Genomic DNA, 20,711 nt, shown 5'->3' with positions numbered 1-20,711 from the left:
CCCACCGACCCTCAGTAACAGCAGTGTGTACCATCTACAAGATGCACTGCAGAAACTCACCAAAGATCCTCAGGCAACACCTTCCAAACCCACAACCACTTCCATCTAGAAGGACAAGGGCAGCAGATACATGGGAACACCACCCCCTGTGAGTTCCCCTCCGAGCCCCTCACCATCCTGACTTGGAAATATATCACTGTTCCTTCAGTGTCACTGGGTCAGAATCCTGGAATTCCCTCCCTAAGGGCATTGTGGGTCTACCCACAGCACATGGACTGCAGCGGGTCAAGAAGGCAGCTCACCCCCACCTTCTCAAGGGGCAACTAGGGACGGGGAATAAGTGCTGGCCCTAGCCAGCGATGTCCATATCCCACAATTGATTAAAAATAAAAGTCAGTTTGTGACAGATTGAGGTGTGACAGCATTAGCAGTTTGGAAGAACTCCCAATTATTCCACAGAGTCTCATAGTCCTGCAACCTTTCTCTTCAATTATTTATCAACTCCCTCTGCAGCTAATATTGCTTGGGTATCCACTATATGCTTTGAGTTTTATAAACTTTAGGAACACTTTAAGCTGAGGGAGAGGCTTTCTTTCTTGTAATTGAGTTTATTTTTCATTGCTGTTAGCTAGATTTTGAAACAACTTGTAAATATCACTTAACGACCACCTACTGCCTGCTGATGATGAGAAATCCCTTTCTTTACCATTTGATTATCACTTTACCAACTTGCACACAGTCATTATTTCCTAATTATGACTTACATTCTGCTGATGGTATAGTCCAGCAATTCTTTAGACAATCTTAGAGCTGGCAGAGAGAAACAGAGAGAGAGATAAGCAAGAGAGAGACACGGAGAAAACAGAGACCGCATAAAACACAATTAGAGAGAGAAAGGTAAAAAATGATGGGGACATACAGAGAGAGAGTTACAGACACAAGGAGGGAAATAGGGAGAAACAAATAACGAGAGAGGGAGCAAGCTAAAGAGGGACAGAGGTATAAATAAACAAATCTGACAGATGGAAAGAGTGAGGGATAGAGAGAAAACACAGAATAGATACAGAAAGAAAGAGAGTGACAGGGCCAAGCAGAAAGATGTAGTGAGAGGCACAGTGAAAGAGATAGGGTAAGAGAGATGGAGGTGCACATGTAGACAGACACAGTGATAGAAAGACCAAGGCAGAAACAGGTGGTGAGACAGAGCAACGGAGAGACAGACGAGGGACAGAGAGGGCCACTGAGGGGGGGCATAGAGCTAGAGGCTAGAGATTGTCAGCTGGCTGGAGTGGAGAAGAGCAAATGGAATGAGGGAGAAACAAACATGGCTTCATAGAATCACAGAATTGTTCCAGAAGGAGGCCATTCAGCCCATCATAAGACCATAAGACCATAAGACATAGGAGTGGAAGTAAGGCCATTCGGCCCATCGAGTCCACTCCGCCATTCAATCATGGCTGGTGCGCATTTCAGCTCCACTTGCCAGCGTTCTCCCCGTAGCCCTTAATTCCTCTAGACAACAAGAACCTATCAATCTCGGCCTTGAAGACATTTAGCGTCCCGGCTTCCACTGCACTCCGTGGCAATGAATTCCACAGGCCCACCACTCTCTGGCTGAAGAAATGTCTCCGCATTTCCGTTCTGAAATGACCCCCTCTAATTCTAAGGCTGTGTCCACGGGTCCTAGTCTCCTCGCCTAACAGAAACAATTTTCTAGCATCCACCTTTTCAAAGCCATGTATTATTTTGTACGTCTCTATTAGATCTCCCCTTAATCTTCTAAACTCCAACGAATACAATCCCAGTATCCTCAGCCGTTCCTCATATGCTAGACCTGTCATTCCAGGGATCATCCGTGTGAATCTCCGCTGGACACGTTCCAGTGCCAGTATGTCCTTCCTGAGGTGTGGGGACCAAAACTGGACACAGTACTCCAAATGGGGCCTAACCAGAGCTTTATAAAGTCTTAGTAGTACATCTCTGCTTTTATATTCCAACCCTCTTGAGATAAGAGACAACATTGCATTTGCTTTCTTAATCACAGACTCAACCTGCATGTTTACCTTTAGAGAATCCTCGACTAGCACTCCCAGATCCCTTTGTGCTTTGGCTTTATTAAGTTTCTCACCATTTAGAAAGTAGTCCATTCCTATATTCTTTTTGCCAAAGTGCAAGACCTCGCACTTGCTCACGTTAAATTCCATCAGCCATTTCCTGGACCACTCTCCCAAACTGTCTAGATCCTTCTGCAGCCTCCCCACTTCCTCAGTACTACCTGCCTGTCTACCTAACTTTGTATCATCGGCAAACTTCGCTAGAATGCCCCCGGTTCCCTCATCCAAATCATTAATATATAATGCGAACAGCTGTGGCCCCAGCACCGAACCCTACGGGACACCGCTCGTCACCGGCTGCCATTCTGAAAAAGAACCTTTTATCCCAACTCTCTGCCTTCTGTCAGACAGCCAATCCTCAATCCATCCCAGCAGCTCACCTTGAACACCATGGGCCCTCACCTTGCTCAGCAGTCTCCCGTGTGGCACCTTATCAAAGGCCTTTTGAAAGTCCAGATAGACCACATCCACTGGGTTCCCCTGGTCTAACCTACTTGTTACCTCTTCAAAAAATTCCAACAGGTTTGTCAGGCATGACCTCCCCTTACTAAATCCATGTTGACTTGTTCTAATCAGACTCTGCTCTTCCAAGAATTTAGAAACCTCATCCTTAATGATGAACCTCATCCTGTCTGCAACTGCTCTTCAAACAGGCATTATTATCCAGTGCCCAACTCCTGGCAGATTATTTATACCCAAACGAATGTCCCAATGAATGCCCCTCTTCATTATCTCATTGGAGCCTGTCTCCACCACATTTCCAGGTAGCGCATTCCACACCCGAACCACTCGCTGGGTGAAAGAGATTTTTCTCACATCACTCTGGCTTTGTTCGCACATCATTTTAACCCCAATGTCCCTCTCATTCTTATTCCTTTTATAAGTGGGAACTATCTGCTCCGTCCAGACCTCTTGTGATTTTGAAACATTCTTTCTGATCGCCCTCTCAGTCTTTGTCTCTCTTCAGAGAACAGTCCCAATGTCTTCAATCCATCCTCATCACTGAAGTTTCCGGAATCCTTTTTGTAAATTGTTTCTGCACTATCTCCAATGTGTTCACACGTTCCTGTATTGTGGCACCCACAGTTATGTACAATTCTGAAATGTCATAAGAATCTGAGCAGGGAAGGCCATTCAGCCTTTGAATCCACATCTCCAATCAATGGGATCATCACTGTTTTTGTGGGTGAACACCTTTTTACTGGGCTTGCCCCATATACCTTGATTTCTACAATACACATCTATCTGCCAATTTTGACCAGCTTCTACTGGGGGAGAGAATTCCAAAGATTCTGCACCCGAACGAGGAAATTCCTCCTCATCTCAACCCAAAGTTTCCTGCTCCTTGTAATGTGTCTATGAATCTAGCTGTTGACTTAACTCAGACCAAGCTAATGGGAAATCTGTAACCAACAGGAATGATGCTCTGCTCTGATGAAGAGTCATTTAGACTCGAGACATTAGCTTCCCTCTCCGCGGATGTAGCCTGACCCACTGGGATCTCCAGCGTTGGTTGTTTCCAGCACAGTTTCCAGCATCTGCAGGAATTTGCTCCTACAGGGAGCCTGTCGACCCCTCTAAAATATTTGTACGTTTGAAGACAATGAACACTCCATTCTTGTAAACTGCAGAGAACACAGACCCAGTCGATTTAATCATTTCCTCACAGGGCAATCCCTCCAGCCTATGATTCAGTCCCTGTTATACTCTCTCCACAAAAGTATATCTTTTCACTGGCAAAGGAATCAAAACTGCACACAATACTCCAGGTGTGGTCTTACCAGAGCCCTGTATAATTACAGTAAGTCATCATTATTCCTGCACTCAAATCCTCTTGTAATAAAGCCCCAGCATAACATTTGGCTTCTAAACTGCTTGCTACACCTACATGTTAACTTGTCAGTGACTCATACCCACACACACATACCCACCCACACACACACACTCATACCCACACACACATACCCACCCACACACACACACTCATACCCACACACACATACCCACCCACACACACACACACTCATACCCACACACACATACCCACCCACACACACACACTCATACCCACACACACATACCCACCCAAACACACACACTCATACCCACGTGCACACACACACTCATACCAACACTTATACCCACCCAAACACACACACACTCATACCCACGCGCACAGACACACACACTCATACCCACACTTATACCCACCCACACACACACACATACCCACCCACACACACACTCATACCCACCCACACACACACTCATACCCATGCACACTCGCACTCAGTCTCTATCTGAAGTTTAACTCTTCCCAGTCTAACGCCATTTAAGAAAATACGGATTTCTGTTTGTCCGAACCAAGTTGATAACCTCTCATTTATAAAATCATAGAAATGTACAGCATGGAAACAGACCCTTCAGTCAATCTAGTCCATGCTGGGCAGATATCCTAAATTAATCTAGTCCCATTTGCCAGAACCCGGCCCACATCCCTCCAAACCCTTCCTATTCATATACCCATCCAGATGCCTTTTAAATGTTGCAATTGTACCAGCCTTCACCACTTCCTCTGGCAGCTCATTCCATACACGTACCACACTCTGTGTGAAAAACCTGCCCCTTAGGTACCTGTTGTCACAAAGCTTTTTTCTCTAAAAGCTGTTCCTTGGTTCAAGGAGACTCTGTCCTTGATTTCTTTCACAGGAACAATAAACCAGGCCAGGATCTAATCAGTCTGGTTTGGTACAGAGATGAAAAGGACATTGAGATACCTTTTTGTTTATATGTAAACAGATGAGACTTCAGGCCAAAGTGGTCATGTTTTAGAAGTGACCTGTATAATGAAAGGGAAATGGTCAGCTCTCTCGCTGAGCTGAGCAGTTTTAGTTTAGTCTTGAACTGGTGAGGTGTTCAACAGTGAGCTGTGTGGAAACTCTCTCTCTCCCCCTTTCTGCCCTTCAACCTGTAAGCATGTGTTCCATTTATACTGGTTCTTAAAGGGAGTTTGCTTATTGGAACTGTTGTGTATATTCGGAACAGCATACTTAAGTCTAGTTGGATAGACTGAGTTCTGTAGGGATTCTTTATTCTGTTCTTTGTGTTTCATTGTGTAATTTTGTGAATACATTTTTGTCTGCTTTGAAACCTGATAGTAACCAAGCTAAGTTACTCCGGGTAATTTTCACTGTACACTTACTGAAACAAAACGTAAAGTTATGGTCTGCCTAAGAAAGTTTTGAGTGGTCTGGCCTAGTTCATAACACTGTTAAATCTTTCCCTTCTCACCTAAACCTATGCCGTCTAGATTTGGACTCACCTACCCTGAGAAAATGACCTTGTCTATTTATCCTATCCACGTCCCTAATGTTTTTATAAACCTCTATAAGGTCACCTCTCAGTGTCCAATGGTCCAGGGAAAACAGCCCCAACCTATTCAGCCTGTCCCTGTAGCTCAAATCCTCCAACCCTGGCAACATCCTTGTATACTATTTCTGAATCCTTTTAAGGTTCACAAAATCTTTCCTCTCACAGGGAGACCAGAATTGAATGCAGTATTTCTAAAATGATCGACCCAATGTCCTGTACAGCCGCAACATGACCTCCCAACTCCTGTACTCAATACTCTGACCAATAAAGGAAAGCATACCAAACACCTTCTTCACTATCCTATCTACCTGCGACTCTACTTTCAAGGAGCTATGAACCTGCACTCTAAGGTCTCTTTGTTCAGCAACACTCCCTAGGACCTTACCATTAAGTGTATAAATCCTGCTAAGATTTGCTTTCCCAAAATACAGCACCTCGCATTTATCTGAATTAAACTCAATCTGCCACTTCTCAGCCCATTGGCCCATCTGGTCAAGATCCTGTTGTAATCTGAGGTAACCCTCTTCACTGTCCACTACACCTCCAATTTTGGTGTCATCTGCAAACTTACTAACTTTACCTCTTATGCTCGCATCCAAATCATTTATATAAATTCTGGATGTAGGTTTGCTCGCTGAGTTTGAAGGTTCATTTCCAGATGTTTCGTCACCATACTAGATAACATCTTCAGTGGGCCTCCAGGTGAAGCTAGATATTACCTAGTAAGGTGACAAAACATCTAGAAATGAACCTTCCAGCTCAGCGAGCAATCCTACATCCAGAACCTCAACTTGAGCTGCAAATCTTCTCAAGACTTGCTAATTTATATAAATGACAAAAAGTAGAGGACCCAGCACCGATCCTTGTGGCACTCCACTGGTCACAGGCCTCCAGTCTGAAAAGCAACCCTCCACCACCACCCTCTGTCTTCTACCTTTGAGCCAATTTATATCGAAGTGGCTCGTTAAACATGGAATACAGAACCGAGAACAATACACCATAGTACAGGCCCTTCGGCCCTCGATGTTGTGCTAACCTTTTATCCTACTCTAAGATCAACCTAACCTACACACCCTTCATTTTACTATCATCCATGTGATTTTCCAGCAGTCACTTAAATGTCCCTAATGTCTCTGACTCTACTCCCACCGCTGGCAGTGCTATCTACACACCCCCCACTCTCTGAGTAAAGAACCTACATCTGACGTTTCCCCGAAACCTTCCTCCAATCACCTTAAAATTATGTCCCCTTGCGATAGCCATTTCTGCCCTGGGGAACAGTCTTTGGCTGTCCACTCTCTCCATGCCTCTCATCACCTTGTCCACCTTTATCAAGTCACCTCTCACCCTTCTTCGCTCCAATGAGGAAAGCCCTAGCTCCCTCAACTTTAATTCACAAGACAATCCCTCCAGTCCAGGCAGCATCCTGGTCAATCTCCTCTGCACCCTCTCCAAACCTGCCACATCTTTCCTATAATGAGGTGACCAGAACTGAACACAATATTCCAAGTGTGGTCTAACCAGGGCTCTCTAGAGCTGCAGTATAACCTCGAAGCTCTTGAACTCAATCCCCCTGCTAATGAAAGCCAGAGCGTGGTAAGGGCGTGGAATGCCCTCCCTGCTAATGTCGTCAACTCAGCCACATTAGGGAGATTTAAACAATCCTTAGATCAGCACATGGATGATTTGGGGATAGTGTAGGGGGATGAGCTGAGAATAGTTCACAGGTCGAAGCAACATCGAGGGCCGAAGGGCCGGTTCTGTGCTGGATTGTTCTATGATCTATGTTCTATGTTCTACACCACATGCCTTCTTAACAACCCTGTCAACCTGGGTGGCAACTTTGAGGGATCAATGGCCATGGACCCCAAGATCCCACTGTTCCTCAACACTACCAAGAATCCTGCCTTTAACCCTGTATTCAGCATTCAAATTCAAACTTCCAAAATTAATCACTTCACACTTTTCCAGGTTGAACTCCATCTGCCACTTCTCAGCCCAGCTCTACACCCTGTCAGTGTCCCGTTGCAACCTACAACAGCCCACCACATTATCCCCAACTCCACCAACCTTTGTGTCATCAGCAAACACACTAACCCACCTTTTCGTTTCCTCATCCAAGCCAATTATAAAAATCACAAAGAGCAGAGGCCCCAGAACAATTTCCGTGGAACATCACTGGTCACCAAGCTCCAGGCTAAATATTTTCCATCTACCACCACCCTCTGTCTTCTATGGGCCAGCCAGTTCTGTATCCAGACAGACAGGTTTCCCTGTATCTCATGCCTGTTCATTTTCTGAATGAGCCCACCATGGGGAACCTTGTCAAACACCTTGCTCAAATCCATGTGCACCACATTCACTGCTCTACCTTTAGCAATATATTTTGTCATATTCTCAAATAATTCAATATGGCTTGTGAGGCATGACCTACCCCTCATAAAGCCATGCTGACTATCTCTAATCAAAGTTATGGTTTTCCAAGTCATCATCAATCCTGTCTCTGCAACAATTTGCCCACCACAGATGTAATTCTGACTGATTGGTAATTCCCTGGATTATCCCGATTCCCTTTCTTGAACAGGGGAATAACCTTTGCCACCCTCCAATCATCTGGCACTACTCCAGTGGACAGTGAGGATGCAGAGATCATCGCCAAAGGCACAGCAATCTCTTCCCTCACTTCCTGCAGTACCCTTGGGTATATCCCGTCTGGGTCGAGAGTGTAAGCTGCTGGAAAAGTACAGCAGGTCAGGCAGCATCTGAGGAGCTGGAGAGTTGATGTTTCGGGCATAAGCCCTTCATTAGGAATGAGAGGCTCATTCCTGATGAAAAGCTTTTGCCCGACACATTGATTCTCCTGCTCCTCGGATGCTGCCTGACCTGCTGTGCTTTTCCAGCAGCTCAATCTCAACTCTGATCTCCAGCATCTGCAGTCCTCACTTTCTCCATATCCTGTCTGGCCCAGGGGATTTATCTACCCTTAGTTTTTCCAATTTTCAGCACATCCTTCTTCTTAACATCCGCTTGTTTGAGCATATCAGTTTGTTTCATGCTGTCCTCAGAAATAACAAGGTCCCTCTCACTAGTGAATACTGAAGCAAAGTATTAATTAAGGATCTCCTCACCTCCTCCGACTCCAGGCACAAGTTCCCCCCACTATCCCTGATCAGCCCTACCCTCACTCTGTGTTCAATTCTTCACATTATATCCCATCTGCTAAATATTTGGCCATTCCCTCTCTAAATCCCCTTGAGGGCTCCCTATCTTCCCCTCACAACTCCCATCCTCACCTCATTTTGGGTCAACTGTAAACTGTAAAATCATTACATCGAACTGAAATATTGCTAAAAATGGAGACAAAGTTAAGACGCCTCAACTTGTTCTTATAAACGATTGGGATACAATAAAACAAGCTATGAAAGGGAACAACAATTCACAATATATGAGAAAAAGGTGCTACACAGACTGAACTGTTAACGGTCGATCATTGTAAACAGATCAACCTCTGAACAGAGAGGTTGATTCTGATTGGTCAGGGCATTGCCATGAAGATGCAACTGGAATTGCAAATCTTCATAACTCTTTCTCAATTTAAATGTGCAACATTGAGGAACAAATGACTTTTCCTACACAGAACAGGATCCTATGTAAATATATATCTTATATACATCCCCAGTTGCACCCAATCGATAATCTCAAATTGATTTCCAGTGTGATTGTTTCATTCTGGATTATTTATAAAAGTTGTCTGATAATGGAATCTTGCTGGATATTATATCCTGAGCTTTGCAGGAACAGGTTGTATGAGCACAATTAATCCATAGCAAATGGTCAAAGGGATGCACTGATCAATGCAGTCCGATGACGTTTGGGGCGTACAGCACATGTATCTGACATCATACCAACACCAAAACTCAAATACCACATTTGTGTATGTGGGCAGAATATTCATTGGTTTCATGGCAGAATTTGAAATCACACACCTTTTCCGTCTCCATCAGACACACCCACGCACATGAACACATCGGTCTATGGGGTGAATTTGCATTTGCTGGTTTATATTTGCAGATACATTCTATTTTGTTCAAAAAGTGCACAATCTGTCGGCAGTCAGTCCATGTAACATTTTATAAATTCCTACTTTGGAAATAGAACCAGTCTGACTCCAGTTTGGGATATAGACAGAGTTTAACTTTACAACTTTAATGCATTGTTTGAGCCGAGATGCCACCTTTTTTATATCCTGATAAATCCTGAAGTTAACTTGGGCTGTGACTTGAAAGAAATTCTGGGATATTAATCAATCGAAACCTGCATCCCCATTCTAAATAAATACAGACTGAACACCAATCCAGGTTTGTTCAATACATCCCATCAGTTGGATGACACTTTGATCTTTTACTATAAATTCTGTGTCCTATGATCCTGCCCCACTATCACCTTTAGATTACTTACAGTGTGGAAACAGGCCCTTCAGCCCAACAAGTCCACACTGACCCACCCCCCTCCATTTCACCCAATGCTACAGGCAATTTCCCATGGCCAATTCACCTGACCTACACATCTTTGGACTGTGGGAGGAAACCGGAGCACCCGGAGGAAACCCACGCAGACACAGGGAGGAATGTGCAAACTCCACACAGTCAGTCGCCTGAGGTAGGAATTGAACCCGGGTCTCTGGCGCTGTGAGGCAGCAGTGCTAACCACTGAGCCACCGTGCCACCCATAATCCTGATGAAGGAGCAGCGCTCCAAAGGCTTGTGCTTCCAAATAAACCTGTTGGCCTATAACCTGGTGCCATGTCATTTCTGACCTTGTCCACCCGAGTCCAACACCAGCCACTCCACATCAGATGAAACTTGTTACCTCACATTGTTAATGCCGTGACGCTGTGAACAGAATGGTGCCATCTAACCAGGTGTTCTGCCTTTCATACAATTGAGTAATTTTTTAAAAATTCACTTGTAGGACATGGATGTCACCGGCTGGGCCCAGTATTTATTCCCCGTCCCTAGTTGCCCCTTGAGAAGGTGGGGGTGAGCTGCCTTCTTGACCCGCTGCAGTCCATGTGCTGTGGGTAGACCCACAATGTCCTTAGGGAGGGAATTCCAGGATTCTGACCCAGAGACACTGAAGGAACGGTGATATATTTCCAAGTCAGGATGGTGAGGGGCTTGGAGGGGAACTTGCAGGGGGTGGTGTTCCCATGGATCTGCTGCCCTTGTCCTTCTCGATGGAAGTGGTTGTGGGTTTGGAAGGTGCTGCCTGAGGATCTTTGGTGAGTTTCTGCAGAGCATCTTATAGATGGTACACACTGCTGTTACTGAGTGTGGGTGGGGGAGGGAGTGGGTGTTTGTGGGTGTGGGGCCAATCAAGCGGCTGCTTTGTCCTGGATGGTGTTGAGTTTCTTGAGTGTTGTTGGAGCTGCCCCCATCCAGGGCAAGTGGGGAGTATTTCATCACACTCCGGACTTGGGCCTTGTAGATGGTGGACAGGCTTTGGGGAGTCAGGAGGGGAGTTACTCACTGCAGTATTCCCAGCCTCTGACCTGGGATGCAGCCACTGTGTTTATGTGGCAAGTCCAGGTCAGTTTCTGGTCAATGGTGACCTGCAGGATGTTACTTATGGGGGACTCAGCAATGAAAACACCATTAAATGTCAAGGCTGGCATTTTGTGATGTGAATGTTCCTTGCCCCTTGTCAGCCCAAGCCTGGATATTGTCCAGATCTTGTTACATTTGAACATGGACTGCTCCAGTACCTGAGGAGTGGGGAATGGAGCTGAACATTGTGTAATCATCGGGGACCATCCCCACTTCTGACCTTCTGATGGAGGGAAGGTCATTGATGAAGCAGCTGAAGATGGTTGGGTCTAGGACACTCCCCTGAGGGACTCCTGCAGAGATGTCCTGGAGCTGAGATGACTGACCCTCCAACAACCACAACCATCTTCCTCTGTGCCAGGTATGACTCTAACCAGCGGTGAGTTTGCCCCCTGGTTTACATTGATCCCAGTTTAACCAGGTCTGCTCGATTCCACACTTGGTTGAATATATTACATGGGCTTCAGCTGAAGGTTCTGCTGGGTTTGTGTACTGATAGCCCAAAGTCAGCAGAATGTATCAAACATCATGTTCCTTTCACAGTCTGCAATGGGCATATTGCAAACATTGCTCAACTAGAACATAGAACATTCCAGCGCAGTACAGGCCCTTCGGCCCTCGATGTTGAGCCGACCTGTGGAACTAATCTGAAGCCCATCTAACCGACACTATTCTGTTATTATCCATATGTTTATCTAATGACCATTTAAATGCCCTTAAATTTGGTGAATCTACTACTGTTACAGGCAGGGCATTCCACACCCCTACTACACTCTGAGTAAAGAAACTCCCTCTGACATCTGTCCTATATCTATCACCCCTCAATTTAAAGCTATGTCCCCTCGTGCTCGCTGTCCCCATACTTGGAAAAAGTCTCTCCCTGTCCACCCTATCTAACCCTCTGATTATCTTATATGTCTCTATTAAGTCACCTCTCAATCTTCTTCTCTCTAATAAAAACAGCCTCAAGTCCCTCAGCCTTTCCTCGTAAGACCTTCCCTCCAGACCAGGCAACATCCCAGTAAATCTCCTCTGCACCCTTTCCAAAGCTTCCACATCCTTCCTATAATGCGGTGACCAGAACTGTACACAATACTCCAAGTGCGGCCTCACCAGAGTTTTGTACAGCTGCAGCATGACCTCATGGTTCGAAACTCAATCCCTCTATTAATAAAAGCCAACACACCGTATGACTTCTTAACAACCCTGTCAACCTGGGTGGCAACTTTCAGGGATCTGTGTACCTGGATACCGAGATCTCTCTGCTCATCTACACTACCAAGAATCTTACCATTAGCCCAGTACTCTGTATTCCTGTTACTCCTTCCAAAGTGAATCACCTCACACTTTTCAGCATTAAACTCCATTTGCCACCTCTCAGCCCAGCTCTGCAACTTATCTATGTCCCTCTGTAACCTACAACATCCTTCAGCACTATCCACAACTCCACCAACTTTAATGTCACCTGCAAATTTACTAACTCATCCTTCTACGCCCTCATTCAGGTCATTTATAAAAATGACAAACAGCAGTGGCCCCAAAACAGATCCTTATGGTACCCCACTAGTAACTGAGCTCCAGGATGAATATTTCCTATCAACCACCACCTTCTGTCTTCTTTCAGCTAGCCAATTTCTGATCCAAACCACTAAATCACCCTCAATCCCATACTTCTGTATTTTATTCCTGATGAAGGGCTTTTGCCCGAAACGTCGATTTTCCTGCTCCTTGGATGCTGCCTGAACTGCTGTGCTCTTCCAGCATCACTAATCCAGAATCTGGTTTCCAGCATCTGCAGTCATTGTTTTTACCATTTTGTGCAATAGTCTATCGTGGGGAACCTTATCAAACGCCTTATGGAAATCCATATACACCACATCAACTGTTTTACCTTCATCCAGCTGTTTGATCACCTTCTCAAAGACCTCAATAAAGTTTGTGAGGCACGACCTACCCCTCACAAAACCATGTTGACTATTCCTAATCAACTTATTCGTTTCGAGATGTTTATAAATCCTGGCTCAACTGTCCATACTTGCAAATCTCTGAGGTAAATGTCCAGTGCTAGATGTGATTATGGACATTTACTAAATAATCCAGACTCCGTGGAGAATCAAATGAAGATTACTGTAGAGGGCTGACAATGTGTTTCATTTGAGTTTATGACAGGCTGCAGTCACTCACACACAGGACTGTGGTCTGTGCTGGCAAAGGGAGTGAATATGTTCAGCTTCCTCTTCACTGAGGAAGGGTTCTAGAGATTGCCAATCCCTGCTGCATTCGCCATGGCAACGCCCTGATCAATCCGATCAAGACCGGCTTGCCCACAGCTTTAGCAGCTCACTCTGATTAACAGATCACTACAGCTCCTGCTATATCTCCATCATATTCGGGACCAAACGTGCCCAAGATAAAAGGCTTAACTTTGTGTCTCTTTTTAGTAATGTTCAGCACAGAAATTTTACACTTGATCCTGTCATTAATAATTTAATCAAAGGTTACAAATCTGAATTGATCTGTTTGATGGAATCTGGTGAACAGAAACATTAACCTGCTTTCAGTCCTTAACAAGAACTACTGCCCACCACAAAGACGTGTCCAGGTGCAGAGTAACAAACAATGGAGCTCTGGGTGGATGCACATTTGCAGAAACACACAGTTCAGTAGCAATAGGCAATCCAATTTTGTGAGAAGCTCCTTTTTCTTCCCAAGGCCTTCTGTTCTTCAATCTCCTTTTCAAGGTTTTTCAGAGGAGTCCCGGGCTGATTGATACACAAATGGAAAAGTCTCCCAGTCATTGGTCAAAGGCAACAGCTGGCACCAACTGGTGGGAGAAAGTAATCAGCTCTCTTCAGGTTTCAATACTCAGATTGCAGAGAGAGAGAGAGAGAGAGGCAGTGAGAGAGAGAGACAGACAGACAGAGAGAGAGAGAGAGAGAGACAGAGAGAGAGAGAGAGACAGAGAGAGACAGAGAGAGAGAGAGGCAGTGAGAGAGAGAGAGAGAGAGAGAGGCAGTGAGAGAGAGAGACAGACAGACAGAGAGAGAGAGAGAGACAGAGAGAGAGAGAGGCAGTGAGAGAGAGAGAGACAGAGAGAGAGGCAGTGAGAGAGAGAGACAGACAGACAGAGAGAGAGTGTGTGTGAGACAGAATGACAGAGAGACAGTGCGTGTGAGAGAGAGAGAGACAGACATAGAGTGCCAGAGAGCGTGAGAGAGACAGAGTGTGTGTGTGTGTGTGTGTGTGTGTAAGAGAGAATCTGTCTCTCCCAGTCTCAAGCTGTCTCCCTCTGTATTGTTAACACACTCCAACTGTTGAGCTGACCAGAACCTAATCAGAGTGCTGGCATAGTATCATAGAGTAGAGAAGAGGCCTTTCAGCCCATCCACTCTGTACCACACTAGTCCCACTTTCCCACACTAGCTCCATAGTCCTGAATGTGATGACACTTCAAGTGTTCATCCAAGTACTTTAGAAAAGATTTGAGGTTTCCTGCCTCTACTCCCCTCCCAGGCAGTGCATTCCAAACCCCCACAACCCTCTGGGTGTAAAAGGGCTTCCTCAAACCCCCTATAATCCTCCTGCCTCTCACTTTAACATTATGCCCCCCTTTGTTATTGGTAATAGAAGCTGGTACCCTGTTCTGCTCTGATACCGAAACCAGTGGGCACTAGAAGCTGGCAGTGCCCTGTTTGTGATTCAGCAGGGACTAGGACCTGGTGAAATTACTATGAGAACACTGCTGCCCTATTCGGCAAACTGGTTGGAATTAGGACCCAGCACAGCCTTGGCCTGAAGTGATGTCAGGGGCATTAGGACCCAGCGCCTACCTTACAGTGAAGTGGATCTTTCGCTGGCACTCGGATCCACCAGCCCGGGGACATCCATTCCAGTTGGCAGGAGGACCGAAGATTTGCTTATAAAGCAGAAATCTACATCTTAGGATGAAAAATGTCAAGTTACATTCACGCCTCACAAATACCAGGCTATGACCATCTCCAATAAGAGACAATCTAACCACCATCCCTTGACACTCAATGGTGTTACCATCACTGAATCCCCCACTATTGACATCCTGGGGGCTTAACCATTGACCAGAAACTCATCTGGACTCCCCACATAAATACTGGATGAGTGGTGCTGGAAGAGCACAGCAGTTCAGGCAGCATCCAATGAGCAGCGAAATCGACGTTTCGGGCAAAAGCCCTTCATCAGGAATAAACACAGCGGCTACAGGAGCAGGTCAGAGACTGGGAATACTGCGGAGAGGAACTCCCCACCTGACTTCCCAAAGCCTGTCCACCATCTCCAAGGCACAAGACCGGAGTGTGAGGGAATACTCCCCACTTGCCCTGGATGGGGGCAGCTCCAACAACACTCAAGAAACTCAACACCATCCAGGACAAAGCAGCCGCTTGATTGGCCCCACATCCACAAACACCCCCTCCCTCCACCGCCGACACTCGGTAGCAGCAGTGTTTCCTGCTCCTCGGATGCTGCCTGACCTGCTGTGCTTTTCCAGCACCTCTCTAATCTAGACTCTGGGTTCCAGCATCTGCAGTCCTCACTTTTGCCTAGCAGCGATGTAATGCTAGGACTCAGCAGTGGCTCCAGAGCATGGTGAGAGCTGTGCTGCAATGGGACATTGGACACGAGGAAACAGTAGCATTCATGGATTGATGGGGGGGTGGGGGGGGCACTAGGACCTAGCAGTGCAGCTGTAGCCAGGCATGGGCACTAGGACCCAGCGGTGCCCCTGGATCAGGGGGTGGGCACTAGGACCCAGCGGTGCCCCTGGATCAGGGGAAAGGGCACTAGGACCCAGCGGTGCCCCTGGAGCAGGGGGAAGGGCACTAGGACCCAGCAGTGCCCCTGGATCAGGGGGAAGGGCACTAGGACCCAGCAGTGCCCCTGGAGCAGGGGGAAGGGCACTAGGACCCAGCGGTGCCCCTGGAGCAGGGGGAAGGGCACTAGGACCCAGCAGTGCCCCTGGATCAGGGGGAAGGGCACTAGGACCCAGCAGTGCCCCTGGAGCAGGGGGAAGGGCACTAGGACCCAGCGGTGCTCCTGGATCAGGGGGAAGGGCACTAGGACCCAGCAGTGCCCCTGGAGCAGGGGGAAGGGCACTAGGACCCAGCAGTGCCCCTGGAGCAGGGGGAAGGGCACTAGGACCCAGCAGTGCCCCTGGATCAGGGGGTGGGCACTAGGACCCAGCGGTGCCCCTGGAGCAGGGGGTGGGCACTAGGACCCAGCAGTGCCCCTTGATCAGGGGAAAGGGCACTAGGACCCAGCGGTGCCCCTGGATCAGGGGGAAGGGCACTAGGACCCAGCGGTGCCCCGCTCAGTTTGCTGCTGGCTGTGCGGGGAATGGGTCTGTGTGGGATCTTGCTGTGCGGTGGAGGGGCCGCCCTGCCCCTGCTGGTGTCCTTGGGCCTGGGGTTGTTGTTGGCGGATGAAGTTGCATTCCGATGTCCCCCATGCGGGCTCGAGCAGTTGTCGGGATGCCCCACTCCAGCAGGCTGCAGGGAGACTGTGCGGGAACCAGGCTGCGGCTGCTGCTGGAGCTGTGCCCGGGCTCTGGGGGAACCCTGCGGGGTCTACACCCCCCGCTGTGGGGCTGGACTCCGCTGTTACCCCCGCACCGACACCGAGTACCCGCTGCAGGACCTGGTGCAGGGGCAGGGGCTGTGCGGGAGGCGCAGGGACCTGGAATACAACCGCTCCCGGGACAGCCCCTCCGGTAAGCGGGACCCTCTCCCCCCTCCCCCCTCTCTGCGGGACCCTCCCCCCTCCCCCTGGACCCTCTCCCCTCCCCCTGGACCCTCTCCCCTCTCCCCTCTCCCCCTGGACCCTCTCCCCCTCCGCCTGGACCCTCTCCCCTCTCCCCTCTCCCCCGGACCCTCTCCCCCTGGACCCTCTCCCCTCTACCCCGGACCCTCTCCCCTCTCCCCCTGGACCCTCTCCCCCTGGACCCTCTCCCCTCTCCCCCGGACCCTCTCCCCTCTCCCCTCTCCCCCTGGACCCTCTCCCCTCTCCGCCTGGACCCTCTCCCCCTGGACCCTCTCCCCTCTCCGCCTGGACCCTCTCCCCCTGGACCCTCTCCCCTCTCCGCCTGGACCCTCTCCCCCTGGACCCTCTCCCCTCTCCGCCTGGACCCTCTCCCCTCTCCCCTCTCCGCCTGGACCCTCTCCCCCTGGACCCTCTCCCCTCTCCGCCTGGACCCTCTCCCCTCTCCCCTCTCCGCCTGGACCCTCTCCCCCTGGACCCTCTCCCCTCTCCCCCTGGACCCTCTCCCCTCTCCCCCGGACCCTCTCCCCTCTCCCCTCTGTGTACACCCTGGGAGCGGCTGCGGGTGAACCTGCCCCACTCGCAGACTCCCCGCTCTGTTCCTGCTCCCAGAGAACAACTTGGGAAAGTTCAGTCAAACTTTTTACGGAGTTTCGGCACGAGGCTGCGGGAGTTCGCTGCATTCCGCTGGCGGAGGGTCCTGGGGTGGTGCTGGGTGCTGTGGGACATCTCAGGTTCAGGGGGAACCTAACCCCTTCGAACAACTGCGTGCATTTGTATAGCTCCTTTCAAGCACTAAAGGAGCCCGGAGTGATGCTCTGGAAATAGCTGTTGGGAAGTCACATAAACGGGTGAGGGCTATGTTCACAGTGAGGGCTGAATGGTCACACTGGCTGCAGTCAGGGTGAGGGGTCATACTGTCATGGCTGAGGTCAGAGTGACTCTCTCATTAGCTGCTAATTCTGACCTAGGCAGATAGCTCCCTCTCCCCATCTCAAATGTTAACACTTTGCTGTGAGTGTGATAATTCAGCAGTGAATGAGTTAAAGTTGAGATTAAACTTTGCTCTGAGTCTCTGAATCCAGATTCAATGCATGCTCTCATCCATTGTTCCTGTCACTGTTCTGAGAAAAAATAGTCTCCTTGTCTGAACATTCCTTACAACCTTTTGGGAAGTAATTTCTGTTCCCTGCTCCAATGATGACCCGAGGTTGCTAACTTAATTGCTTTAGTTGTACCAGCTGCTTCCATATGTGCTTAAACTGGGAAGTGCAAATCTTACGAACTTTCAGTCATAAAATCATGAAATCCCTGCAGTGTGGAAGCAGCCCGTTTGGCCCATCGAATCCACACCGCCCGTCCAAAGAGCAAACCCCTCCATCCCCGTAACCCTGCGTTTTTCCCACGGCCAGTCCACCTAATCTACTCATACTTGGACTGTGGGAGGAAACCGGAGCACCCAGAGGAAACTCACCCAGAGACGGGGAGTTGGAGTCATAGAGATGTACAGATCCTTCCATCCCACTCGGCCAGGCTGAGCAGATTTTCTGAACTGATTGAGTCCTATTTGCCAGCGCTTGGCCCCAAGACCCTCGAAGCCCTTCCTATTCACGCACCCATCCAGGTACCTTCGAAAAGTTGTAATGATACCAGCCTCCACCACATCCTCTGACAGCTCATTCCATACACGTACCACCCTCTGTGTGAAAAGGTTGCCCCTTAGATCCCCTCTCACCTGAAATCAGTGCCCGCTAGTTTTGGACTCCCTGACTCTGGGGAAGTGACCTGTGATAGGGGCTAGGGGCAGGCTATTTCCCCTGGGGCTATTCACTCTCTCTGTGTCCTTGGTGGGAAGGATCGAGGCACAGACACAGAGGGACAGACTATTTTCTAAACGGAGAGAAAATTCAGAAATCTGAAGTACAAAGGGACTTGGGAGTCCGAGTCCGGGATTCTCTCCAGGATTACCTTGCTGGTTGAGTCGGTAGTTTAGGAAGGCAAATACAATGTTGTCATTCATCTCGAGAGGACTAGAATATAAAAGCAGGGATGTACCTCTGAGGGTCTAGAAGGCTCTGGTCAGACCACATTTGGAGTAATGTCGCAGTTTGGGGCCCCATATGTCAAGAAGGATGTACCGGCCCTGGAGTGGGTACAGAGGAAGTTCACGAGAATGGTCCCAGGAATGAAAGGCTTAACAGATGAGGAACGTTTGTGGACTCTGGGCTTCTCCTTGACGGGGTTTAGAAGATGAAGGGAGATCTCATTGAAACTTAGACAATTAGAATGACTTGGACAGAGTGGATGCTGGGAAGGTGTTTCCATCGGAAGGAGAGACTAGGACCCGAGGACACAGCCTTAGAGTAAAGGGAAGGCCTTTTAGAATGGAGAGAAGGAGAAACGTCTTCAGTCAGAGAGTGGGGAATCTGTGGAATTCATTCCCACAGAAGGGTGTGGGGGGGGGGGGGGGGGGCAGGTCATTGAGTCTGTTTAAGACAGAGCTAGATAGGTTCCTGATTGTCAAGAGGATCAAGGGTTCGGGGGAGAAAGCGGGAGAATGGGGGTGAGAAACTTATCAGCCAGGATTGAATGGCAGGCAGACCCGATGGGCTGAATGGCCTAATTTCTGCTCCTACGGTCTCAGGATTTTATAAACCTCTATAAGATTGGTCCTCAGCCTCCAATGCTCCAAGAAAAGCAGCCCCAGTCTATCCCTATAGCTCAAACCCTCCAGCCCTGGCCAATTCCTTGTAAATCTTTACTGAACCCTTTCATGTTTTACAACATCTTTCCGATAGAATTTAGAATTAGAATCCCTCCAGTGTTGGAACAGGCCCTTTGGCCCAAGTCCACAAAAGACTAACCCACCCAGACACATTCCGTTACCCCATATTTACCCCTAACTAATAACCTACCCTATGGGTAATTTAGCAATGGCTGATTCACCAAACCTGCACATTTTTGGATGGTGGGAGGAAACCCACACAAATTTGGGGAGAATTTGCAAACTCAACACAGACAGTCGCCCGAGACTGGTATTGAACCAGGGACCCTAGTGCTGTGAAGCAGCAGTGCTGACCACTGAGCCACCGTACTGCCCAAGGGAGGGAGACCAGAATTGAATGCTGTATTGTCCTATACAATGTCCTGTACAGCTGCAACATGACCTCCCAATTCCTATACTCACTGACCAATAAGCATACGAAACACCTTCCTCACAATCATATCTACCTGTGACTCCACATTCAAGGAGCTATGAACCTGCACTTCAAGGTCTCTTTGTTCAGCAACACTCCCTAAGACCTTACCATTAAATGTGTAAATCTGCCCTGTTTTGAAATGAATTTATTGTCACGTGTACCGAGGCACAGTGAAAAGCTTTGTTTCGTGAGCAGTACAGGCAGATCACAGAGTTAAGTAACATCGATAGTAAATAATAGGGAAACAGCAGCAAAATCAAAAACACAGGGACAGGTGAATGTTAAGAGTTTGAGAGTCCACTCAGTATTCTAACAACAGTCGGGTAGAAACTGTTTTGAAACCGGCTGGTGCATGTGTTCAAGCTTCTGTACCTTCTCCCCGATGGTAGAGGTTGTAGAAAAACATTGCCAGGGTGGGATGGATCTTTGAGAATGCTGGCGGCCTTTCCTTGACAGCGGGCCTGGTAGATGGATTCTATAGATGGGAGGTTGGCCTTTGTGATTGTCTGGGCCGAGTTCACCACTCTCTGTAACAGACTCTGATCTTGAATGGTACAGTTACCATACCAGGTAGTGATACATCCAGACAGAATGCTCTCGATGGGGCACCTATAAAAGTTGGCAAGGGTATT

The 20,711-nt window shown here is 48.2% G+C and overlaps 1 protein-coding gene and 1 long non-coding RNA gene across 3 annotated transcripts in view; one reads left to right on the top strand and one right to left on the bottom strand.

Annotated features, from left to right (window-relative positions):
- Positions 1-13,563: 13,563 nt before the first annotated feature.
- Positions 13,564-18,508, bottom strand: LOC140482506 (uncharacterized). Of its 2 annotated transcripts, none has more exons than XR_011961732.1 (3): positions 18,354-18,508; positions 14,923-15,030; positions 13,564-13,916 (listed from the first exon to the last, which is right to left on the bottom strand). It is a non-coding gene; the product is annotated as an uncharacterized lncRNA (long non-coding RNA). The 2 variants fall into 2 exon arrangements; XR_011961731.1 differs by lacking the exon at positions 18,354-18,508 and adding an exon at positions 17,527-17,757.
- Positions 16,392-20,711, top strand: part of igfbp2a (insulin-like growth factor binding protein 2a) — a 239,665-nt gene continuing 235,345 nt past the window's right edge. The window contains exon 1 of the mRNA XM_072580051.1: positions 16,392-16,832. Coding sequence (XP_072436152.1) covers positions 16,460-16,832 — 373 coding nt within the window. The 5' untranslated portion in view covers positions 16,392-16,459. The remainder of the gene's footprint in view (positions 16,833-20,711) is intronic.

This window comes from Chiloscyllium punctatum, chromosome 10 (genome assembly GCF_047496795.1).
Source record: "Chiloscyllium punctatum isolate Juve2018m chromosome 10, sChiPun1.3, whole genome shotgun sequence".
NCBI lineage: Eukaryota > Metazoa > Chordata > Chondrichthyes > Orectolobiformes > Hemiscylliidae > Chiloscyllium > Chiloscyllium punctatum.
Note: the sequence above shows the minus strand (reverse complement) of the source record. Positions and strands in the feature narration are given on the sequence as shown.